The following is a 27,297-nucleotide window of genomic DNA, read 5'->3' on the forward strand; positions in this document are numbered from 1 at the left end:
TTTCCTCCTTATCCTCAGTGGGGTTACACATGACATGGCAGCCCTTGTGGCAAAGTGTGTATGATTTTTAAACATCTTTTCTTTTAGTTTTCCTCTCCCATTCTCAGTCATCTTCCCCTACCTCCCTTGCTCCTTAGGCTCTCACATGACTTCCTGACTGCAAAGAGCTACTTGTCCAAGCCTTGTTCTGGATAATTAACTAGAAACACATCATTCTGGACCTATTTTTATAATTGAGGCCCCAGCCCTGCAGAACTATTCATCCTGTGTCTCGAAAAGAATGCAGAGATCCCAGGGTAATGTCATGAAAAGCCTTGGTCACTTTCCAATGATGTGTATAATTGGAGGTTTCCTGTAGCGTTTAGCAGTACAAAAAAGAATCATTAAATATTAAGGGATTGTGTTTCTGCTTTTGCAGCTAAAGAAGGAATCTAGAGATATGTGTCTGGCTTCACAATCAGTCTTGTGGGGAGAGAGGGTTGGATCCCTTTGGATCCTTTTGTTCCATGGCTCCTTAGGAAGTAAAGATCATCCAGAGATGCCTGAATTCTGTTAATCACTAGGCTTCAATATAGAGAACATAGAATGGGAACTGATACAAGCTTCAATAAAATCCAGTAGAATCCCATGAATGTTTTTCAACAAGATCCCTGAGGGATAATATTTAATCAGACAATGTAGCTGATGTTTCTGACACAGTGATTCTAAAAGGTCCATAGGAATGATCCCTGAGACTGTACTCATGAATGAATGTAAAATTTTTGCAATTTTTAGACTCACAAGGAACCCAAGTGGTTTTGAATCATTGTTATTTTATCACTAATTATACTGTCACTGAGGGAGGCCTAGAGATCCAATGGATATTTTTGAGCTTATGGATAAGTCCAATGGCCTCACCCTATGATGCCTTTTAAGATGCCTTGACTCTAAAGCTAGACCATTTGTTTTCACAATGTGGCTCCACCACATAGTTGTGCATCCTTGGGCAAGTTACTTTACCTCTGTGCTTCAGTTTCCTCATCTATAAAATGTGGATGATAGTAATACTACAAATCCTATAGGACTATTGTGATGATTCAGTGATTTAGTATATGTAAAACCCATAAAACAACGCCTAGTACATAGTGAACCTTTAGTAACTATTAGTTATCATTAACAAGAGAGAGACAAGTGTTTATGGAACTCAGTAAAAATCTCTTTAGAAGTTTATATAATTTTATATAAATTTTATTTATATAATTTTATTCATGTAATTCTCAGCTACTCCTGCCTAGAAATTTGGAATCTCATGTCTATTCAGGATTTTCGAGCATTTCTTGAATATGGCTCCTTGAGCATCCATCCTAGCCCTCATCAGAACACTCCTATGAAGAATCTGCTGGCACTGTAGGTAGATCTAGAAGGTCCTCACTTGCTTGAATATTTCCATCAGGTTACCCAGCATTCCACATTTAGGGATTGTTTCCTTTGGGTAGTCACCAGGTTTTCCTGGAGCCCCTGTTAAGATGCAAGCAGCCTTGGAGGCAGAGCACAAGAGATGCATTAGTGGAATGTGGCAAGGATAAGAATGGGCTTTGTTGGAGCCAAATGGCCTCGGGTTTGAATTTTAACTACATCACTTATTCAGAATCAGACTGTCTGGGTTTAAATTCTGGCTCCACTGATTAGTGGCTGTAAGACTTTTGGTAAGTTACTTTAACCTCCTATCTTTATGTCTGCAATTCAAACAGTATCTACCTTAAGGGATCACTGTGCAGATTAAAGGAACTAGGGATTCCAAGATAGGAATGTCAGCCATATCATCAGTACTCAATAAATATTATTATTGTCTAACTTATCTGAGTCTTGGTATCTGCCTTTACAGAATGGGGGAATAATAGCTACTTTCATGGTTATTGTGAATATAAAATGAGATCATATACATGTAAAAATGTTTACTAAAAAAAAGGCAGACAAATAATGAGTATTGGCAAGAACAGGTGGAGAAACAAGAACTCATATATTTATGGTGGGAATGTGAAATGGTACAGCCTCTTTGTTTTTTTAGCTTTTTAAAAATTTGTTTGTTTGGCCTCCATGTGCAACTTGTGGGGTCTTAGTTTCCTGACTAGGGATGGACCTGGGCCCCCTACAATGGAAACACGGAGTCCCAACCACTGGATCACCAGGGAAATCTCAGGTATAGCCTCTTTGGAAAACAGTTTGACAGTTTCTCAGAAAGCTAAACAGAGTTATCATCACATGACCCAGCAATTTTATGTTTAGATATATACACAAAAGAATTGAAAAAGTATGTCCACACAAAAGCTTGTACACAATGTTGGTAGAAGCATTATTCATACTAGCTAAAAAGTGGAAATTACCCAAATGTCCATCCATTCATAAATGAGTGCACAAAATGTGATATATTCAATAAAGTAGAAAATTATTCAGTGATATTAATAAAAGCGAATGAAGTACTGATCCATGCTACCATATATATGACCTTTGAAAACATTGTGCCAAGTCACAAATGACAGCATATTGTATGTGTGCATTTATATGAAATTTCCAGAATAGGCAAATCCACAGAAAGTAGATTGGTGGTTGACAATGGCTGGGAGGAGGGGAAGAATAGAGAATGACTGCTAAATGGATACAAGATTTCTTTGTGGGGAGTGATAAAAATGCTCTGGAATTGGACAGTAGTGATGGTTATACAACCGTGTGTTTATATATATCAAAGCCACCAAATTGTATGCTTTTAAAGAGTGAATTTTATGGTATGTGAATTGTGTCTCAATAAAACTGTTAGTTTTTTTAATGTCTGTCATGTGGTAGTCATCTTTTAACAGAAGTCATTTTTAGCCACCAACACCTCAGCTCTTACCTTAGGATTCCAGAACAGTTCCCTGAATGAATGACGCTCACAACAAGGAAGATTGCTAAGGGAAAATGGATAGATTTAAAGGGTGAGGGTATGTGCAGAGTTGAGGGGAGGGAGTTGGGGGTTTCTCTTGGAAGGAAAGGCAGTGAAGGCATTCAAGGAGAACAGAAGAAGGAGACAAACTTCACCTACTTTGAATTTTGTAGGGAGTCAGCCTGCAACCTTTCATATCCTGGACTGGAATCACAACTGATGAATGTTCTGGCATTTAAAGACATCCCGGAAAAAGTGTGATATGTGATTATTAGAATGGAAAAAGGAAGAACAAAGAACTCAGAGGCAAAATCCGAGGGTATATGAGTCCAACTTTGAAAGGTAGAAGAAGGCAGTAAGTAGTCTGTTGAGGACGAATTTATCCGGGGGACTGTTTATTAATCTCTGGGTCAATGCATTTAGGTCAGCACTAACTCTGCTACAGGTGGGATCAATTTAAAGGATTAGAAATGTCTCTAAATCCTAATCCTAGTCTTGGGCTAGGGATGCTGAAGAGTAATTTTAAAAACAGTTTACTATCCCTCTCAATTATTTACCCCATTAATGGGATTTATCAACAGACTGGAGTCCTTGGCAGGATGATGAACCTGTAGAGGATGTACCAAAATGGATACACTGAGTAGCCATGCCAGAGATTTGCCTGTGCAGATGGTAAATTGAAGACATTTGAGCAGTGAATTACATGGTGAGTAGTTGACAGCTCTTGTTTATTAGAAAGATTGTAGTGGGGAAAAAACAGAGCCCACTTGGCAACTCAGACTTCTGACTGAGATACATCAGTTTTACAGCAATATGTAGTGGGGGAAAAAAGAAACAAAGAATGAAAGAGGAGAAAGAATGAGAGAAAAGGGTTGGAAAAGGAGCTTTCAGGACACTTTAAATCAAGATTTGGGCTCAAAGGCTCTCATCCAAGTTTTCATTTAGTTTCTCTCATGATTCTTTTTTATTTCTTCCTGATGTTGTCGTACACAAACTGTTAACTCAGGCTGTAACTGCAAAGATCAATCATCCATAGATGTCTTCAGCTTGACAAGTTAGGATAAGGAACCATTTTCCTCAGAGCTATTTGTCATAGTCTTTCTTTGTACAGGTTTAAAGAACAATCATTTCCCTTGTAAAATCAGGCTTCCCGTCACATTATGAAAGTTACCAGAAATAAAATGTCACATCCCTGTGCTCTAGTTACTTTCCATGGAAGTCCTATTCCATGCAGGACTTCAAACCTAAGTTACCTAGGCAACAGCCCCAGAAGCACTGTGAGTCAGTAGTATTCAACTTTCAAAATTTCATACCTTCAAACTTTCAGTTATATCCATATTTCCTTTTAACCCAAAGGAAGGCTTCAGCAGGCTTGTTGTGAAGGCGGTGTCTTTTACATGAGAACTTTATAATTTTGTTTTTAAACCCATTGAAGAAGGGTTAGGGTATCCTCTCTCACCCCTCCCTCCTTCTTCCTTTTTTTCCCTTTCCTCCTTCCTTCCTTGTCTTCCTCTCTTTTCTGTCTTCCCACATGTTTTCTCAGACTGTTTACTTCTGAAAAATCCTGGGATCAGGGGTCAAGACCAAATTCTATAGCAACCCAGAACTTTCTGGTCTCCAAGGGAGTCCTAGAAGAGTTAGAAATACCACCCAAGGCATGAAATAGAGCCCAGGAAGAATTGAGGGACAAATCTTCAGTTTGGAAATGGTTTAACAAAGGGCAACACCTAGACAAATACAAATAGAAAGGTATTTTCTGACATGTGCCTTGAGGAAGGATCCATGTTGTAAATGTGTAAAATTGAAAAATGCTACACAGAAAGAGCAAAATTTTAATTTAAATTTTTATCATAAGAACACTTAACATGAGATATACTCACTTAACAAATTTTTAAGTGCAAAATACATACTGTCAACTGTAGGTACTGTGTTGTACAATAAATCACTAGATCTTTTTCAACTTGATTAACTGAAACTTTATACTCATTGAACAACAACTCACCATTTCCCTCTCTTCATAGCCCTCAGCAACAACTATTCTCTGCTTTAATCCTTTTGACTATGTTAGATAGCTCATATAAGTAGAATTATACAATATTTGTCATGGCTTATTTCACTTAGCGTAATATCCTCCAGGTTAATCCATGTAATTGCATATGGCAGGATTTCCTTGTTTTTAAAGGCTTAATAATATTCCATTTTATGTATATACCACATTTTCTTTTCTATTTATCCATTGATGTACATTTAGGTTGTTTCTGTATCTTGACTATTGTGAATAATGCTGAAATGGACATGGGAGTTCAGTCAGATATCTCTTTGAGAACCTAGTTTCAATTTGTTAGATATATATCCAGAAGGTGGACTACTAGATTATATGGTAGATCTATTTTTGATGTTTTGAGGAATGTCTATACTGTCTTCCACAGCTGCTACACCATGTTACATTCCCACCAACAGTATGCAAGGATTCCAATTTCTCTGCATGCTTATCAGCATTTGATATCACTTTAAAAAAATAATAGCCATCTTGACAAGTGTGAAGGGTATCTCATGGTTTTGAGTTGCATTTCCCTGATGATTAGTAATATTGAGCACCTCTTCATCTACCATCTGTCTATATTCATAGACATAGCATTTGTATGTCTTCTTCAGAGAAATATCTATTAATGTCCCTTGCCCATTTTTAAATCACATTTTTATTATTTGCTGTTGAGTTGTAGGAGTTCCTTATATATTTTGAATATAAACCACTTATCAGGTTTAGAATTTGCAAATATTTTCTCCCATTCTGTAGGTTGCCTTTTCATCCTGTTGATTATTTCCTTGGCTGTGCAGAGCTTTTCATTTGATGTAGTCCTACTTTTCTGTTTTTGCTTTTGTTTACTGTGCTTTTGGCCTCAAATCCAAGAAGTCATTGCCAAGACTAATGCCAGGAAGATTTCCGCTTGTTTTCTTCTAGGAGTTTAACAGTTCTAGCTCTTACACATTTAGATTTTTGATCCATTCAAGTTAATTTTTATATATAGTGTAAAGTAAGACTCTAACTCATCCCTTTTCAGTTTTCCAATTATCATTTGTTGAAAAAACTGTCCTTTCCTCACAGGACAGTGAGGACAGTGTATTCTTGGCTCCCTTATTTAAGATCAGTTGACTGTATATGCATGGGTTTATTTCTATGTTCTCTATTCTGCTCCATTGGTCTATATGTCTGTCATTATGCCAATACCACACTGTTTTGATTACTGTAGCTTTGTAATGTATTTTGATATCAGGAGTGTGATACTTCCAGCTTTATCAGGATTGCTTTGGCTATTCAGATTTTTTTGTGGTTCAATATGAATTTTAGGATTATTTTTCTGTTTCTATTAAAAAAATTGGAATTTTGATGGGAATAATACTGAATCTATAGATTACTTTGTGTAGTAAGGACATCTTTAGAATATTAATTCTTCCAATCCATTATGTGGGATATCTTTCCATTTATTTGAGAATATTCCTTAATTTTCTTTCATCATTGTCTTATAGTTTTCAGTGTGAAAGTCTTTCACCTCCTCTGTCAAATTTATTCCTAAGTAGTTTATTGTTTTTTGATGTTATTGTAAATAGGATTACATTTTAAATTTACTTTTTTGTATAGTTCATTGTTAGTATATAGAAATGCAACTAATTTTTGTATGTTGATTTTATTCTTGCAACTTTATTGAGTTCACTTTTAAGTCCTAATAGGTGGGGGTTTTGTTTTGTTTTGAGTCATTAGGGTTTTCTGAGTATAAGGTCAAGTAATCTAGAAACTGGGATAACTTTAATTCATTTCCAATTTTGATGTCTTTTATTTCATTTTCTTGCCTAGTTGCTCTGGCTAGGACTTCCAGTACTAAGTTGAATAGGAGTGGTAAGAAAGGGCATCCCTGTCCTGTTTGTGATCTAGAGGAAAAGCTTTTAGTTTTTCACCCTTGAGAATGATGTGAACTGTGAGCTTATTGTATATGGCCTTTATTGTTTTGAGGTACATTCCTTCTCTACCTATTTTGTTGAGAGTTTTTATCATGAAAGGGTGTTGAATTTTGCCTAATGCTTTTTCTGCTTTTATTGAGATGATAATGTGATTTTAATCCTTCATTTTGTTCATGCAGTATCATATTTTTTGATTTATGAATTTGAACCATCCTTACATCCCAGGGATAAATCCAATTTGATCATGATATATAAATCTTTAAAGTGCTTTTGAAAAACAAACTTTTTAGAACTTGGAATGGGTAAGCATTCTGCTTAGGTGGAATGACCTGAATTATAACTTAAAAATGCCAACCTTACAACTAGAATAGACAGCTGATCACTTTGATCTGAGAAGTGCCAAAACTCCCTTTATTTTTCTATTCAAAACGTGGCCCACCCCCCTTTGCCTACCTGCTACTGATGCTTGAAATTGAAATGATAATATTATAGATTAATTCCTTTGTCATAAATTTCTCCCCACCCCACGTTTAAAAACAAACACCATTTGTTGGGGGGGAGAAGGGGAAAGTATCAAATATTATTGTTTTATATATCAGTGGAAATCACTTAAAGAGTTTCTTTCTGTAGAATTGCTTTTCCTCTCCATTAATAGAGGGGGCAAAGAAAGCTTAACTAGAAGCTTGAACACAAACTTTGCCTGCTGGATAATTTGCCAAAGGTGGTTCCTAACCAAGGCCTAAAATAGAGCCTTTTCAAGAACATGGTAATAGAAAACATTTTACTTGTACTCTATGTCTCTTCTTCACTATTTTATTCAACAAATATTTACTGAATACCTATAATGTTTCAGGCTGGGCATGGCCCTGGAGATACCATAGTGAGCAAAAACAAGCAGGAAACTTACAAATTTGACTTTATATAAAGCCATGCTGATGGGCATTATTGCCCTTTTCCTCCTGATGTGTGTATAGTTTCTTTTCCCGGTAAAATTTCTTGGCCAAGCCTTATATGCCCCCACTTTTTTTTCTTGTAGCTACAGGCCTAGCTTGCCAGGTGGCACAGTGGTATAGAATCTGCCTGCTAATGCAGGAGACTCAAGAGACATGGATTCAATCCCTGGGTTGGGAAGATCCCCTGGAGGAGAAAATGGCAAACCCTCTCCACTATTCTTGCCTGGTAAAGTCCATGGACAAAGGAGCCTGGCAGGCTACAGTCCATTAGGTCGCAAAGAGTCAGACACTACTGAGCCACTGAGCACTCACACACGCCTAGGACAAACCAGGTTCTCAATGTATCCTTCCTCATAATGATGATATGATAGTGAATGGTTCTAGGAGTCCAGATTTTCAGTGTGGCATAACTCCAGCAAGGGTGGGGGGAACTTCACATTGTAAGTACTTGATAGAGGATTCTAGACCAAAATTTAAAATGATCAGGAACTGGATCTGCCAGGTAGAAGCAAGTGCTAAACCCTTTAGCAAAATCTAATTAGAACAGCAAAGCCTAGGAAATGTTGAATGAATTCTGAAAGCAGTTTAATAGTGCAGAGGTTTAGAAAACCTCTTTCAAGTACTGCTTGGAAGAAGTACAGAATCCCAGGATCAATGTAGGTCAGAGAAGAAAAGAACTTGAAGATTCTCTAGTTCAACTGAGGGAGTAAAAGAGAAACCTAGAAGGGGTAATGATATCTTCAATGTCATATGGTGAGTCAGTGGCAGTCCTGGGTTAAGGATCCACGTCTTTCAATTCCTAATGCAGTCCTCTTCCTAAACAGCAAGGAAGAACTATATTTACTGAAGGACAGCTGCATGCTCAACATTCTGTCTTATTTAATCCCTTACCTCAAAGGCATTAAATTTACCTCTTATTTTGTAGATGAGGCAGTTAAGAAGCAGAACTAATGTGCCAAAGGTCATACTCCCAAGACTTCCACTCTCAAAGACTAGAATTAGAGTCTACAGAGTCATACAGAGTACAATGTGATTGGAGCCCCATTCCCCCAGTTGTGCAATACTGCACCCTGAGTAAGGGGTCTCCAGGTTTGGCTGGAACACCAGTGACAAATTTCCTCCAGTTGGATGATAAATTTGTGTTCATCCCTCCCAGTTTACTCCATCCATCCCTCTTACTACCTAATTTATTATTTCAAGGGGAACAAGAGATTTTTTAAAAAAAAAAAACACCACCAATGAATCATTCAGGTTCAATCTGGGTACTATAGATTAGGGGCTGTTGGCAGGCAGTGCTTGATCAACTGGGGTACAAATCCCCATCCTGCTACTATGTGCTCTTAGGAAAGTTACCCTTTCTGAGCCTTAGTTTCATCATCTGTAAATGAGGGTAATAATAGTACCTACCTCAAAAGGTTGTAATGAGTTGATTTTATTTATTTTTTTGTTTGTTTTTACTTAGTTATCACTATCATAATTTTATTTTTCATTGAAGAATAGTTTATTTACAATGCTGTACCAATGTCTGTTATACAGCAAAGTGACTCAGTGGTATACATATATACATTCTTTTTTATATTCTTTTCCATTATGATTTATCACAGGATATTAAATATAGTTCCATGTGCTATGTAGTAGGACCTTGTTGTCTGTTCATCCTATATAAAATAGTTTAAATCTGCTAATCCCAAACTCCTAGTCCTTTCCTCCCCACCCACCCTCTTGACAACTACAAGTCTGTTCTCTATGTCTGTGAGTCTGTTTCTGTTTTTTAGATAGGTTCATTTTTGCCATACTTTAGATTCCACATATAAGTGATACCATATGGTGTTTGTCTTTCTTTCTGACTTTCTTTTCTTTGTACGATAATCTCTAGCTGTTCCTGTGCATGAGTACTCAGTCACTCAATTGTATCTGACTCTTTTGTGATCCCATGGACTATGTATAACCCACCAGGCTCCTCTGTCTATGGGATTTCCCAGGCAAGAATACTGGAGTGGGTTGCCATTTCCTCCTCCAGCTAGTTGCACCCATGTTGCTGCAAATTAAATTATTTCATTCTTTTTTATGGCTGAGTAGTATTCCATTGTATATATATGTATATATACATATATATATGTATATATAAAACACACATGCACTGCATCTTCTTTATCCATTCATCTGTTGATGGATATTGAGTTTTAAAAATAAGGTAATACATGCAGAATTTAGCCCAGTGTTTGATACATAGAAAGAACTCAGTAAGTCTTAGCCTTTTATCTCCTAGTGCTAATTTCTAATTTAAATGTATAACTTCTGGGAGATAACCCATAAAACTAGGTATATTTGGGGAAGAAGAGGCAGTTAATTGGCCTCCTGGCTCTGCTGCTGTCAACAGAGCTCTGCTCCCCATATAGAATGGCCTTCATTCTGCCAAATCCTAGTGGTTGAAAGAGTGAGGTCCTAAAAAGACAGATCCTACAGCTCAGTGTCATTGTCCCAGTACAAAAATAGGGACCTTTCCCATGCTACTCCAGAGAAGGGGCTGCTCCTAGACTGACCTGGCTCCCAAGTTTTGTCATGCCAAATAAGGGATCAGGGCCAGGGGAGGATGGAGAGAGAAGTATGTGGCTCCTGACTAGAGCTCACCTTGTAGTGCTAGACTGGGAGAGCTAGGCTGAGTCCCCATCTCAACACCTTGTCCATCATAAATCTCACCCAGATGCTTTCAACAGAGCACACAGAATGCATCTGTTTCAGGGGAGGAAGGTTGCACTAGATCATTTTCGAAAGTCTAGGAATAAATTTGATGTCTTTATGCATATAAGCAGTGCAGAACTACCTTTCTACCACCTCCAAAGCAAAGTTGGAAGTTTCCCCCTCAAACCTACATACCCAGTTCATGCTGTTTTTCGATCTGCCTCCTCAACTGTCATTCTGACCGTCCTTTCCATGAGCTTTCACTTGCTTACAGATGATGGAGCATACTATTGTGGTAGGTCTGTAAGATCCAGCAGATGTTCCTCTGGCTGGTTTCTTGAAGAGTCAAATTTTCTCTTAAAATGAGGAATGAAAGTCAAGATAATAACCAACAGACCTAACACAGGCAGAATTGTTGCTGGCAATAAGCAACCAGTTGGGTTTGCCCAGTTCATACCAGTGCTGATTATTAGCATGAAGAGTGTCGTATCATTATTTTGATCTTTGTTTGGAATTAACAATTCACTAAGGATTTTCCTCATTAACATCACTCCCAAGCAAGTAATTCTTTTTCTTTTTATATCCAGTGAGGCTATTCTTAACTTTAGACCAAATTTAATGTTTTATTAATTGATTTCACAAACATTTATCTGGTATCTACTATGCGTTGGCTAGGCATTAGGATGATGAAGAAGATCGCTAGGAAATTCCATTACCGGGGGCTCTGCTCCCCATAGAAAGTTGCCCTCATTGCCCACCCCTCATAGTTGAAAGTGTGAGGTCTTGTAAATACAGAGATATCAAACAGTTCAGTATCCTTGTCACAACATAGACCAGAAATGGGGGCTGTTTATAAATCAAAGGAACACCTTTCCTAATGGGTGTAAGTATGAAGCACAGGTGGAAAAACAATGAACTCAACCTGGGAGTGTTAACTAAGGCTGAACAGAGTGGTGAACACTTCATTTGGGTTTTGCTAGTAGAAGGTTCATCAGGAGAATCTGAAAGTGCAGTATGGGAAGAAGGAGAAGGACATTCCAGGCAGAAGGAATGGCATTTTCCAAATCCTATGCTTGACAAACTATGTGATACATGTATGTAGAACTGTAAAAAAATTTACTATAGCATTAGATGAGAACAGGGAGATGGGGTATAGAGAAAAACAAGGGTCAAATGGAGAAAGGCTTTGCATGCATTGTGTTGAAAGAGTTCTCCACATTTACTGACTCCACTTCACTAATTCCCATTCAGTGGGACTTCCCTGGTGGTCCAGTGGCTAAGACTCCAAAGCTTCCAATGCAGGGTTCCCAGGTTTGATCCCTGGTCAAGAAACTGGATTGTACATGCCACAACTAAAAAGGTCCTATGCGCTGCAACTAAAAGATTCCACATACCATAATGAAGATCAAAGATCCCTGGGGCCAACACTAAGGCCTGGAGCAGCCAAATAAGTAAAAATAAATAATTTAAAATACATTATAAAAAATTCCCATTCATTTTTGACTCATTGTGGGTCCTTCCACTTGCAGCCTTACTCTCTGAATCCAAATCTGATGGACCTTTCTATCTTTAGCTTACCTGACTTCTCAACAGAATGTGAGATGTGATAAACACTTTTCATCCTGAAAGTGTCATCTTCCTTGGATTGTAAGACACCACTAGCTCCTGGACTTTGCTGTTTCTCCATACCATTCATGGAAGTTTTCATTATGACCTCCTTTTTCTCTGCCTGAACTTTGTGTTGTGGGTTCTCAGGGCTTTGTCCTCTGACTTCTTACTTTACTCTGCAACTCTCTTTTGTTGATCTTACACACTGCCATGACTTCAGTTGCCCTCTATCAATTGATTACACTCAAATTTATATATCTAACTCAGCTTTCTGTTACGAGATCAAGTATGTCAAATTGTCAACTTGCTACTTGGAACTTGCTACTTGATTAGTCTACAGACATCATCAGTTCGACATGTCTAATTGAATACGATATACTTCCCACCCCTTCCTTTAGTGTTCTCTATCTTGGAGACTTGTATCATTTTCCAACCAGTTGCATAGCTCAAAATCATCTTGGTGTCCTCCTTTTTTCTCCCATTACCTTCTACATCTTATCAGTCATTAAGTTATTATTGGTTTTACCTTCTTAATCTCGTTTATATTTTTAATCCTTACTACTCTCTTTGTGTGCCGTCCTTTCCTTTTATAAGGTTTCAATTCAGTTCAGTCGCTCAGTCGTATCTGACTCTTTGTGACCCCATGGACTGCAGCACGCCAGGCCTCCCTGTCCATCACCAACTCCCAGAGTTTACTCAAACTCGTGTCCATCGAGTCGGTGATGCCATCCAGCCATCTCATCCTCTGTCGTCCCCTTCTCCTCCTGCATTCAATCTTTCCCAGCATCAAGGTCTTTTACAATGAATCATTTCTTCACATCAGGTGGCCAAAGTATTGGAGCTTCAGCATCAGCCCTTCCAATGAATATTCAGGACTGATTTCCTTTAGGATGGACTAGTTTGATCTCTTTGCAGTCCAAGGGACTCTCAAGAGTCTTCTCCAACACCACAGTTCAAAAGCATCAATTCTTCAGCACTCAGATTTCTTTATAGTCCAACTCTCACATCCATACATGACCACTGGAAAAACCATAGCCTTGCCTAGGTGGACCTTTGTTGGCAAAGTAATGTCTCTGCTTTTTAATATGCTACTTGGTTGGTCATAACTTTTCTCCCAAGGAGCAAGCAACTTTAAATTTCATGGCTGCAATCACCATCCACAGTGATTTTGGAGCCCAGAAAAATAAACTCTGACACTGTTTGTACAGTTTCCTCGTCTATTTGCCATGAAGTGATGGGACCTAATGCCATGATCTTAGTTTTCTGAATGTTGATTTTTAAGCCAACTTTTTCACTCTCCTCTTTCACTTTCATCAAGAGGCTCTTTAGTTCTTCTTCACTTTCTTCCTTAAGGGTGCTGGCATCTGCATATCTGAGGTTATTGATATTTCTTCCGGCAATCTTGATTCCAACTTGTGCTTCCTCCAGCCCAGCGTTTCTCATGATGTACTCTGCATATAAGTTAAATAAGCAGGGTGACAATATACAGCCTTGACATACTCCTTTTCCTATTTGGAACCAGTCTGTTGTTCCATGTCCAGTTCTAACTATTGCTTCCTGACCTGCATACAGGTTTCTCAGGAGGCAGGTCATGTGGTCTGGTATTCCCATCTTTCAAAATTTTCCACAGTTTATTGTGATTCACACAGTCAAAGGCTTTGGCATAGTCAATAAAGCAGAAATAGATGTTTTCTTGGAACTCTCTTGCTTTTTCAATGATCCAGCGGATGTTGGCAATTTGATCTCTGGTTCCTCTGCCTTTTCTAAAACCAGCTTAAACATCTGGAAGTTCATGGTTCAAGTATTGTTGAAGTCTGGCTTGGAGAATTTTGAGCATTGCTTTACTAGCGTGTGAGATGAGTGCAATAGTGCGGCAGTTTGAGCATTCTTTGGGATTGCCTTTCTTTGGGATTGGAATGAAAACTGACTTTTTCCAGTCCTGTAGCCACTTCTGAGTTTTCCAAATTTGCTGACATATTGATTGCAGCACTTTCACAGCATCATCTTTTAGAATATGAAATAGCTCAACTGGAATTTCATCACCTCCATTAGCTTTGTTCATAGTGATGCTTCCTAAGGCCCATTTGACTTCGAATTCCAGAATGTCTGGCTCTAGGTGAGTGATATTTTTTAAGGTTTAAAAAATATTTATTTATTTCGCTGCATTGGGTCTTAATTGAGGCAGGTGGGATCTTTGTTGTGGCATACCAGCTTGTCTCTAGTTGTGGCATGTGGGCTCCATAGCCCTGAGGAATGTGCGATCTTAGTTCCCCAACCAGGAATCAAATGTGCATCTCCTGCATTGGCAAGCAGATTCTTAACCACTGGACCACCAGGGAAATCCCTGCCATCATTTCTCATATGGATTACTACAATAGCCTCAAAACTGGTCTTCCTGCCCCCTTTCAACCCATTCTCTGCACTGTTATTTGAGTAATCTTTAAAAAATGGGAATCTTATTATACCATTTCTCTGCTTAAAGCTATTATCTGCATGATTAAATCTAAAAGCTTATAAATGGTATATAGGACTCTTGGTGATCTGTCGCCTGCCTTGGTTGACACCACAGACCTGAGCAGAACAAATGTCTTGGAATTCTGAGAATCTAATATCAATATATCCTTTTCCTTTTTCCACCTCTGGTCCTTACTGCATATTGTTCCTTCTGCCTGGAAGGCTCGTAGCACCAACCCCCTGGCAACCCCATTCACCAGGCTAACTTTTCTTTGAAGCTCAACTCAGAGAGACTTCCCTCCTCCTCCTCTTCTGTGTGTGTTAGTTGCTCAGTCATGTCCAACCCTTTGCGACCCATGGACTGAGCCCACCAGGCTCCTCTGTTCATGGATTCTTCAGGCAAGAATACTGGAGTGGGTTACCATTTCCTTCTCCAGGGGATCTTCCCAACCCAGGGATCGAGCCCGTGTCTCCTGTGTCTCTTGTATTGCAGGAGGATTCTTTACCCACTGAGCCATGAAAGGAATGGCAGTCCCTCTTCTACTCCCCTGAAATTTGGGCTTGGATGACCCTCTCTATCTTCCTCTGTCTGGGCTGCTTCAATCATAGCACGTTTTACTCTGCATTGCCATTATCTATTAACATCTGCATCTGGCCCCAAGAGGGCAGTGTGGTAGAGAAAAATGGACATACTCGAAACTATAATAATAATAATATCACTAAAATAGCATTAATGATATGTTATTATGTTAAAATATTAAATATTAAAAGCATTTGCTGTATGTTTTAGTCCATGTAATCCTTACAACACTATGAGATGAGCAACTATTGCTGAAGTTGAATCAACAGTAATTGGGGAAGGATTGAGTGAGAGGCAGAAGAAGAAAGAATCTCAGCTGATTGCCAGGTTTCTGACCAGAGCAAGTATAGATGGAGGTGTCATCTCCTGAGATAAGGATTACAAGAACTAGGGGAACAGGAAGAGTTTTGATCAAGGTCGGGGAGAGAAACTTACAGTTTAGGGACTGTCATTCTTTTCATGACTCAATGGGTAAGAATCGGCCTGCAATGCAAGAGACACAGAAGACACGGGCTCGATCCCTGGGTTGGGAAGATCCCCTGGAGGAGGAAATGGTAACCCACTCCAGTATTCTGGCCTAAAAAATCCCATAGACAGCGGAGCCTGCTGGGCTCCAGTCCATGGGTCGCAAAAGGTTGGACATGACTGAGCAACTAACACACACATTTCTTTCATAACTTTTATTTCCAGAAGCTTCAGGAATAATGGGAGTAATATACCTTTTCTTCTGATTGACAGGCACTTGGACACCCCACTGTCCATCTCGGAACAACAGAATCACCTTCCAGTATTTCTTCATTAGCCTGCTGAAAGCAGGAGGGCTATGTTCTTGGGACCCTGGCCTTTCTCCCACCTTATGCTCTGGTTCGCGACTCTGGGAAGACAGCGAGGACAACATCATGGCCTTGCATCTTTCAAGCTCCTGTGGTGTTTGTGGCTGTTGGTCCTTACGTCTCTCCCACTGCAGGTGTGGGCATCACCCTACAAGATAGGGGTGGTGGGCCCTTGGACTTGTGATCCATTGTTCTCAAAGGCCCTGCCTGAGATTGCTGCTCGGTTAGCCACTGAGCGGATCAATAACGACCCAGCCTTGGATCTGGGTCACTCCCTTGAATATGTGATTTTCAATGAAGACTGCCAGGCTTCCAGGGCTCTCTCCGGTTTCATTTCCCACCACCAGATGGCCTCAGGGTTTGTTGGACCTGCCAACCCCGGCTACTGTGAGGCAGCCTCGCTCCTGGGAAACAGCTGGAACAAAGGGATTTTCTCTTGGGCTTGCGTGAATTATGAATTAGACAGTAAAAATAGCCACCCGACCTTTTCTCGAACCCTCCCTTCTCCCATCCGGGTGCTGCTAACTGTCATGAAATATTTCCAGTGGGCTCATGCTGGAGTCATTTCCTCAGATGAAGACATTTGGGTGCACACAGCCTATCGAGTTGCAAGTGCTCTTCGAAGCTGCGGCCTACCAGTAGGGGTCGTCCTGACCACAGGACAAGACAGCCAAAGCATCCAGAAAGCTCTCCAGCAGATTCGCCAGGCAGACAGAATTCGCAGTGAGTGCTTTCTCCGGGCTCAGCTTTCAATGTGGCTTCAGTGAAAGGTTTCTGACCCTCACAGCCTAGGATAGCACATTACTACCCAGTTCTTCATGCATTTGCCCCCTTTCAATCACACTCAGACCCCAAGACTGTCCTGCTTCAACAGAGCCTATTTTATGAACTGAGTACAAAGACCTCAGGTTCAAATGCCCTTGGGTGCCAGTGCCTGCTTTCAGCGCCTCGGTGGGGAAGATTAGCATCAAGAGCAGCTGTGGCCACACACCGTCCACGCTCTTAGGACCTCAGCAGTTTCAGATCAGCCGAGAACGGCTGTTCTTAGAGCTTTATTTTTGTCCAATCTAGTCACTGAAGTGAGATTTACCTTTGATTCCCTTCTGGGTACTTTCCCTCATAGGTGCCCAGTGTCCCTGGGTCATCACCTCTCTAAGACACTCTTAGAACGTGTCTTCTCTGGACTCCAAAATGCACACCCACCCCTTCTTGCTTTCTTGTCCTTGAAAGCAGGGTTTTTCTCTCTCTGCAGCACACAATGAGCTGATATGGAGGGACCTAGCTGATAAAAGAAAGCATATTAAAATGAGAAACCTACCTAAATTGTAACCATTTCCCTTCGAAGAGAAGTTTCCTATTCAAAGATGATTCTTGCAGAGACCATGGAGCAACTGTGAAGCAGAGGACTGACCTAGGGCGAGTTGGGTGCATTTTGGGGAAGGGGAGGACTCTTCCTGGTCCTCTTAAATTAGATGGATGTGTTTTACATATACTTACTGCAAGCCCTTGTGACACTGGGTCTTGATTTTTTTTTCTATTCTAATTGTTTAATCTCCACCTTACCTTTTTCTGGAAAGTAGCAAAGATTTGCGGGAACACTGCTTATCCTCTACTGCAGTCATTCCATCACTTTAAGACAGATAGCTCAGAAACTACTTGTCAAACTGATTACTTCTAGGATTAGTCCTGGTCCCAGTCATTTCCTTAACATAACAATGCACTTGTCAGAGAATGGTCCAGCTTGAGGTTGGCCTATACCCAGAAGCTCAGTTTAAGTTTTGAGTGTCTCCAGTATTGGACCTTAATTATGATCATTATGGGAGGATGAGGGCAAGAATATTTAGTTCCAGGAACTACAGTAGTCTGCTTCTAGCTCAAGTCTACAAGATCTTATAAATGTTAAGCAATCAGTGTGGCTCTGATTACTTCATAATAGAGCCTGATACTTTCAAAGCAGAGCACAAAATTATTTTCAAAGATATAAAACCATTTCCAGGGAGGAGTCATGCCAGAAAAAAGCTAACATATTTAATATCATAATTTTATAATATGTTACAAATCTTCATGAAGACCGTGTCTCCTGCAAGTTTACATTCCATGAGCATTTCACATCCCACCCATTCTAAATAGTATACTCTTTAAAATGACATTTTGTTCCCTACCATGAAATGTTAAATAAATCCAGGCCCCAAAGCTCTTTGGGTTTTCAGACTGAGAGAAGTTAGGATTGAGTGCTCAGCACCCACAACTCTTTTGAGGCAGGGAGGTAGCAAATACACATTATTGCCCTACTATTAGAGAGATTCATTCCCTTGGGTCAGTGGTTCTCACTCCGGCTGCATACTGGAAATACCTGGACATCTATTCAAAATGATTGGAGCCAGAATACCACTTCCAGATAGCCCAATGTTCTGGTGGTGAGGGCCTAGTAAAGGTACTTTAAGTAGCTTCCCAGGTGCTTGCAAAATAAAGCTAGAGTCAAGAACCACTGCTTCAAGTTCATGAAAATGCAAGTAAACTTTCCCTACTTTAAGTTACCAGATATTTTTTCTTAATATGACTTTGTTTAATCAGACTTTTTTCTGTATAACAGTGTGGATCAGCTCACTAAGGGAATGAAAATTTTAAGATGGGGGTGAGAGAGTAGATGGGGGCAGAATGGAGGTGGGAGCCTGGAAACCTAGAGAGGAAGGTATGTGGTTATGGAGCAAAGGAAGACCCTGAATAGGGAGAGAAGCAACAGAAAGTGCAGTAAGGACTCAGAAAGACAAAGTGAGTGAAGACAAAGCTGTGCTTGCAAGGATTTTACCCTGGGTTTCTGACAAAACATAGGCAGACTCAGATGAGGCATGCTGGGACCTCAGCAACATGAATCAGAATGTGGGTAGGTTGGGGGTGGATGCAGGGAAACTGAGTCATTGGTTGATCTGTGGTTTGAGTATGACCTCTGGCAGTTCGGTGTGCAGTATCCAAGAGTGTGTGGTACTCACACGTGGCACAGCTAGTTGTTGGCATCTGAGGGTGCCCCAAGTGGTAGGTGGAATGTGGTAGAAGGATTTGCAGAAGAGGAGTGAGTCATAAGGTAAACTTGTCCGCTTGATCATTGAGAGTAGTGCACCAGCCAATAGGAGCATGAGAAGCAAGATTCAGAGTATAAGTGTAAATTGAGTATCGCGACTTTAGCCACAAAGTCTGAGGTTCAGGGCACATCTCTGGTCCCATCAGAGAATGGGAGATGTGGTGAGAAACTGAGTTGGAAGCTAATGAGAATGGTGGTGGTTTAGTCACTAAGTCATGTCTGACTCTTGTGACTCCATGGACTGTAGCCTGTCAGGTTCCTCTGTCCATGGGATTCTCTAGGCAAGAGTACTGGAGTGGGTTGCTATTTCCATCTCCACGGGATCTTCCTGACCCAGGAGTCGAACCCGGGTCTCCTGCATTGCAGGCAGATTCTTTACCGACTGAGCTATGAGGGAAGCCCCAATGAGTATGGATTGGGCCAACAGAACAAGTGAGGACAGTTACAGTACACCAGATTCAGCACATACTAGATCAAATCTCTGTTGACTAAAAAAAAAAAAAAAAAAAAAAAAAAGGCACAATGTGAGAGTTGCAAGTTAAGTTTTATCTGGAGCAATATGAGGACAGCAACCCAAGAGACAGCACCTCAGATATCTCTGAGAAACTGCTCCAAAGAGATACGGGGAAAGGACAGTATATATGTGATTTTGGTGAAGAAGCAGTACATGCAATCAAGCACTTATTTTTTTGTAGAAAGTTTCTGCTGGTCTTGGAAAGCCTCTGCTAGTCTTGAGGAACAGCCATCACCATGAATGATTTTAGTGCTTTTCTAGATACAAGGAGATACAAGAATTAGGCTCATAAAGTCAGCTCCTGAAAATATCTAACTATCTGAGGACCTGTCCTGCCAGTTTCCTGGAGCACAGAGTGGCTCATCTCTGCTCTCCACCCTGAACTCCTTCAAGGGGTGTTGAAGGTCAGCAACTGCAGCGGCACATGATTCAATCCTTGTAGAAGTAGATGGCAAGCACCCATGACAAGTGCCAATTTGTGGTTGACATCTCTAGCTGATTTTCTAGCACCTTTCGACTGGGACTAGAAATATGGTAATATTGTATATAGTATTTATACAGTACAGTATAATACTGTAATAGTATTCCTAGCTGTTAACTATCATGACTGAAAAAGCACTAAGGTTTTCGTGGTGACCTCAGCTGAGAAGGACTGAGCAAGGCAGGACCTGGCCTCTTCCTTATTCTGCTGGATATGAAGCTACTTCTTAACACTATGGACCCGCAAACAAACCTTCAGAGTAGGACCTTTTGGGATGTACAAAATATAGTAGAAAGGGATCCCTTCCTTTGGAGAGGACTGGCAATGTTTGGAAGTAATGGAAATAGTTGGAAGGCTGATTTCGTCTGACCTGCTTACAATAACAGTGACCACTGCCCCACGTGACAGTGGCAGTGGTGGTGGCAGTGAGACGTAGTGGTGGGGAGGGAGGGTAGAGAAAGTTAGCTTATTACTGGCTGGTATGCCACTTCTCTTTCACATAAATTTATGTTTCTGGTGCTCACTGGGCTTCTGGGTGGCTCAGTTGTAAAGAATCTGCCTGCTAAAGCAGGAGACATGGGTTCAATCCCTGGGTCGGGAAGATCCCCTGGAGAAGGAAATGGCAACCCACTCCAGTATTCTTGCCTGGAGAATCCCATGGACAGAGGAGCCTGGTGGACTGCAGTCCATAGGGTTGCAAAGAGTCAGACACAACTGAGTGACTGAACATGAGCATAAGCGTGAGTGCTTACTGGCAACTTACTGGAGTCAGAAGGAATGTCTTTCTTAGAAACCAGTCTAAATTGTGCTTACACGACAGCAAGACAATGATAAAATTTAATTGTAAAGATGATCATAAAAATAATAATGGTTGTGGGCTTTCGGAAGGGGGAACAGCGGGGGCGTTATTAGAGGCTGCCACTGAGACAATGAAAACTACAGTTTACAAGGTATTTGCATATAGATAATATTATTTAATCCTCTGGGTTATCCAGGAGAAAGCTATTCTCTTTTAAGTTTTACAACACCTGTGGATCTCACATAACAAGTAGGTAGATACAGACATCACTAAAATCAAAGAATGGGGTAAATGAAGTCCCAGAGAAGTCGGTATTCTGTTTCTCCCAGATTGTCAGCTCCTTTCCTTTAAGCTTCAGAGGCAATTACCAATTATCTTTGTTTCCAAAAAAGTCATAAAGGAGAGATATTGATCAAAGACAAAGGCCTCAACTTATGGTCAGTGCTGCTGTGTGTGGTTATGGAAATTGTGCCCTGCACAAGGGAACCTAGCTGAGTGGACGTGAGGGCCAAAATTCGTTCACTCTCCACTCCTTAAACCATGAGTCCTGTTGGAGGTTTTGATCCAGAGGCAGGAAAGAGCATCTCTCACAGGCTGAGCACCTGTGGAATTGCAATTACCTAGAAGTTCTTTTGCTAATTCTCACAAAGACTAGCAGGAGGCCCCACTGAAAAGCTCTTTAGAGAACTTTTCAAATGGCTATTTCAAGCTCTCCTCCCTTCTCCTCACCTTTTTGCCTATCAATGCTTGGCTGATTGTGAAATCCTTTCAATTTGGGTTTACCAGGCTGTTGAACCATTTGGGGATTCCTTTAAATCCTTCCAAATTGGGAGTGCTTAGTTACAATATGATGTTCAGTAACTAGGACACTGTCAGAATGTCCTTCTCTTGTTCTTCCAAAATCAGATACCTTATTACTACCTTGTTGTCAGGGATCTGGCCAGCCTCTGCCATCTGTTGAAGATTCTTGACACACACATACATACCAAAAAAAAAAAAAAAACCACCAGTAATAATGACAACAATGATAAAAGCTAATATTTATCGAGTATTTATTATATGTTGGTCATTTTGCAAGGGTTTTATATGGACCATCTCATTCAATTTTTGCAACAGCCCTATAAAGTAAGGTCAATTACTATTAAATGCACTTTAAGGATGAGACTTTGGAGTCTAAGAGAGATTAAATACTTGCCGAATACCACATAACTAGTGAGTGGACAAAGCCTGGTAAAGAATCTACCTGCAATGCAGGAGACCCAGGTTTGATCCCTGGGTCGGAAAGATCCCCTGAAGAAGGGAATGGCTACCCACTCCAATATTCTTGCCTGGAGAATCCCATGGACAGAGGAGCCTGGCAGGCTACAGTTCATGGGGTTGCAAAGAGTCAGATAGGACTTAGTGGCTAACACTTTCACTTTCATGGATGAGATTTGGAGGCTTCTGCTGCTGCTAAGTCGCGTCAGTCATGTCCAACTCCGTGCGACCCCATAGACAGCAGCCCACCAGGCTCCTCTGTCCCTGGGATTCTCCAGGCAAGAATACTGGAGTGGGTTGCCATTTCCTTCTCCAGTGCATGAAAGTGAAAAGTGAAAGTGAAGTTGCTCAGCTGTGTCCGACTCTTTGCGACCCCATGGACTGCAGCCTACTAGGCTCCTCCGTCCATGGGATTTTCCAGGCAAGAGTACTGGAGTGTGTTGCCATTGCCTTTTCCGATGTGGAGGCTAAGAGAGATTAAATAGTTGCCCAATATCACGTAACTAGTGAGTAGGAGGTCTAGGCTACATGTCCAAGTTGATCTAAAGTAGTGCCTCTCCAACCTAAGTGTGGGCAGAATCCTCTGGAAGGCTTACATCCCTCCTCCAGAGTTTCTGACTCGGGGGGCTGGAATAGGGCCGGAATAGGGCCCTAGAATTTGCATTTCTAACCAGCTCAAGGTAGTGCTGATGCTGATGGTTCGGGGATCATACTTTGAGAATCACTGGTTTAATGAAAGACTTAAGCTCTACTGCCTTTTGTGTACTTGAGGGATGCCCCTAAGGCATACTCACTTGAGATCTTGTGTTTCCACGGTGTATAATTCAGCCCTTCCATTTTTCTCTCTTAACTTTTGGGCCCACTGATGAAATTCTCTTAAGTGCCTCAAAGTGATAAACATTATCCCATTTTTCCTACAGTAATTACAATAGTGATAGTATAATACTATGACCAAGAACCTTAGTGCTGATAGGGAATTTGGTATAGTTAAATGTAAATCACTGTGAATGGTGAAAGGACAACTTGCTCTCATTAATGGGTCCACTATCAGTGATGATATGATTATTGAAGACCTAGCCCAAGGGAAAACCTATAAACATCTAGGCTTCCTGCATTTAAAAGCCCTTATCTGGGCTTTCTTGGTGGCTCAGTGGTAAAGAATCTGCCTGCCAATGCAGGAGACACGGGTTTGATGCCTGGGTCAGGAAGATCCCCTGGAGAAGGAAATGGCAACCCACTCCAGTATTCTTGCCTGGAAAATCTAATGGACAGAGGAGCCTGGCGGCCTAGAGTCCATGGGGTTCAAAAGAGTCGGACACAACTCTTGTGTGTGTCTGAACACACACACAAACATACATACACACATCTGCATAGCAGTTTAGGAAAAGTTGAAGAAAACATATGTTGCAAGATATGAAGGAATATTAAAAATGTAAGCTGGGCAGCAATGTGAAGGCAGTAAAAGTACTTGTAATACGAGTTTTACTGGATATGAAAAAGCATGATCTAATACAGACAGAATGGCCATTGAATGTAATATGCATCTGACAGCATGCTGAACTTCTTGAACCAGTTCAACACTGGTGGCAGGTACATAAGTGGTAGTCTCAGGACTTAATGCTAAAAATGTGTGCGGTGTCCTCAATTGATAGGAATAGGCACACATCATGTACTGTGGTGTTCTAAAAGTATGGTTTTGAGGGCCTCCTGCACTGAATCACACTTTGGGGTGGTGGTTGGGAAACATGCAGATTCTAGTTATGTATCCGTTTTATAGAGTGGGTGGGGGGGAGCTGAGAGGAGGATGGTGTGAGTCTATTTCTATCAGGCTGTGGCCCCATAGGTGTGAATCCTGGGAGAATGTGAGACCTGGAATAAATCACACTAGATACCCCTCTCCCACTCTGGACTGCTTATTCTCTCCCATCTCTCTCAATGTCCGTTAACATGAAATAGGTTAAGATGAATGCTAGTGGTAGGAAATGTCACAAAAGGTTAAAATGAAAATCAAGGGCAGTAGAATGGAGGGTTTCTATGGATTGGGAGCAGTGTTGTAGGCTCACAGTGTGAATAGGACTTCTAAGAACTTCTTCAGCAGTAGCTAGTGAAAACATTTTCATCTCATAAGGTGTGAGACTGGGCTCAGGTTCCTCCACCAAGCACTCGATAGCCAGGAATTTGGGAGAAATAAACTTTGCTTTTAGAGAAACACAGTTCCTATATCTTAAGGAAGTATTAGATAGACTATTTTAATATAGGAAGAGAAGGAGGAGTTGAGCGACTTGGGAATTAGCTTCTAGAGTTTCATGACATTTCCTGCTAGCATTGAAGGGTTCTGAGCACCCTGCCATAATGTGTAGCACAGTATGAAGACATAGCTGTTAGACAACTCAAGTGGGGCTCAGGTGGCTCAGAGGAAGTGCTAGTATCACATCCTGGTGAGATGGGATCTCAGGAGGATGTATCTCCTGGTCCTTGTTTAGGCCATAGAGTGGCTTGACAGTTAACAGTCAGGATGGAAACTTACAGATTAATATTATTCAGTGATTACCTGTTGACCTAGACCTTGTCAAGGATTTAAGGTTTCTGTCTACTAATCCTTTCCTGACAACTTACAGGTAAAATCCCATTTTAATGAATGTCATTTTGAGATAATAAAGCTATTTAGTAAAATAATCATGTAGAACAGATGCATCCATAAATCCTTATTCACGAAGCACACAATCTATTAAATTAAGATGGTGTTGTTTGAATTCCTTATTTATGCTTTCTGTTTTAATCATGGTCAGTAGCAAAGTCTTACCTTGCAAAAAATAGAGTATACTGTGATTGTTCCCTCTTGAGTCTTCCATTTCATCATCTCTAAAATAATAAGGGAGTAAGAGGAGGTAGATGGTCTCAAAGAGTCTTTCCAGCCATAAAAATTCTGACTCTTTGCCTGAAATGACCTCCATGTGGGCCAATGAAAGGAAAATTAAGAGGAGAGGAGGAGAGGTTCAGGTTGAGGGTAAGGTCTTGAGCATAGTTAATGGCACTAAGCATTAAAGACAGGCATGTTAGTATCTACCTGCCCAGCAAATATCCCTTTGAATTGTTCCTCCATACTAACAATCTGAAATGCCCACGTCTCACATCTCAAGGAACCCACAAAAGATACCCAATTCCTAACTTCTCTTTCTGAAATTTTCAAATATTCATTGTATACTTGGTGCATAATTATGAACCAGGATACAAAAATAAATAAAATACAGTTTTTTTGCTTCAGGGAACTCATGGTTTCATAGTAGAGGCTGACATAAATAAATAAGGGCAATACATCTTGTAAGTGCCATGATGGATGTCAGTTCAGTGTACACTGGGTATCTAAACCAGTGTCATAAGTTGGTACCCTGGAAAAAAGTATGGTAGATGGAGATTTGTCTGCAGGAAGCTTATTGGGGGATTGCTTTCAAGGACAACGTCTGTGAAGGAGAGACAGAAGTAGGATTGGAAAGAGAGAAATTAAACTGTCATGCAGCCGCAACAAAGGCCCCAGCCAGTCCCAGTGGGAACTCTGGAGCTGGGATGGCCTTTCAGAATTGTCCAGAAGTGACTTAGCAGTAGCAGTAGCAAGGAGTGTTGACCTTTATGCCTTCATATTGACCAGTCACTGGGCACAGGCTGATGCAGAGAAAGGCATACAGTGTTGTTGACTTGAAAAAGATAGTCACAACCTGAAAGTATAGAGAGTTATTTTATTTGGTAGGAATGTTCAGGACTCTGAGTCTGGGAGACAGCATCTCAGTAGCTCTGAGAAAACTGCTTCCAGAAGGCAGGAGGGGAAGTCAGGCTATACACAAGTTTGCAACAAAGGGAGTAGGCAGTCTGATCATCAAAGATCAGGTATCAAGTTAAGGAATTTAGCATTCTATGTATGGGAAGATGCAAGCCTCTGGGCTCACTGAATTCATTCCTTTCATATGTACCTCAGCTGTCTTGGGCCAATCCTGTTTCCTTGTTCACCTTGCTTCTTGCATTCCCCCAGCTCCTCAGCAATCACCGTGGGGGGTGGCAGCACCCCCTGGTTTGCAGTTTTGGAAGCCCTCATTCACATTTGGAGGACAGAAATCTCTGATGGCTGTGACATTTCTTGTTGATTAATATGGCAGGAGATATTTTCATTTCACAGTGTGATAATAATTGTTTAACAGCCAGTTTATGGGGGAGGAGGGAAAAGCCCTGATTTGTAGCATTTGCTGATTCTCATAGTTTTGTAACACCCACCATGGCCAATTTCAAGCTACCAACATGACATTAACTAGCTCAGAAAATCCCTGAAAATATAACCATTGGCTCTTGTGAACCAGCATGAGCCAGCTCTAGTACACTACTGAGGGGATACAATCTTGGGAAAGGTGGTTCTCCTCACCTGAGACTAGTTCCCAGGGAGGTATCAGCTGTTATCTCCAAACATTCCCAAAAGCTAGGAGAAAGAATGTTTCATTACTGAAGGTTGCATCTGGCTGGCACACCACAGTTATGTTAAAATATTTGTTGTATTTCAACCAACACGAAGCACTTAGTTTTATATAATGTTTTCCATTCAGTGAAGTAATTTTAATATTCATTTTCCAGGTGGCGCTAGTAGTAAAGAACCCGCCTGCCAATGCATGTAGACATAACAGACCTGAGTTCAATCCCTGGGTTAGGAAGATCCACTGGGGAAGGAAATAGCAACCCATTCCAGTATCCTTGCCTGGAGAATCCCATGGACAGAGGAGCCTGGCGGTCTGCTGTCCATAGGGTCACAAAGAGACACGACTGAAGCGACTTAGCTCAGCATGCATGCACAAGTTAATTAAATGAATTTTATCTCTCTTGGGTAACCTTGGTCTCATCAACTGATCTGTTTTTGTAGAAGAAAGATGCCAATACTAACCTACTTGCCAGAGATACTGTTGGAAGAACTGGCCAGCTACCTGAAGCACCTGACAAAACTCAATTTTTCCCCTCAATGGACATGTGACTGCACTAACTTGACCACAGTGATTTGTATTTAATGGTGTAGCCAAATTTAGGGAGTTCCAGACCTTCAGTCCTATTTTTTCTTCTAAATCCAATCATTGCCTTCTCAGACCTCCCTGTCACTCATTTTCCCCATTATACAATGTGTGATTATGAATCAGGAAAGTTGAATTCCTCGTGTGGCTCACGAACTAGTT

At 40.8% G+C, this 27,297-nt stretch overlaps 1 protein-coding gene across 1 annotated transcript in view; it reads left to right on the forward strand.

Annotated features, from left to right (window-relative positions):
* Nucleotides 1-15,956: 15,956 nt before the first annotated feature.
* GUCY2F (guanylate cyclase 2F, retinal) overlaps nt 15,957-27,297 on the forward strand; it is a 90,194-nt gene continuing 78,853 nt past the window's right edge. The window contains exon 1 of the mRNA XM_065916472.1: nt 15,957-16,689. Within this exon, the coding sequence (XP_065772544.1) occupies nt 15,957-16,689 (733 nt within the window). The remainder of the gene's footprint in view (nt 16,690-27,297) is intronic.

The sequence above is a fragment of the Muntiacus reevesi genome, chromosome X, assembly GCF_963930625.1.
Source record: "Muntiacus reevesi chromosome X, mMunRee1.1, whole genome shotgun sequence".
In the NCBI taxonomy this organism is placed as follows: Eukaryota; Metazoa; Chordata; class Mammalia; order Artiodactyla; family Cervidae; genus Muntiacus; species Muntiacus reevesi.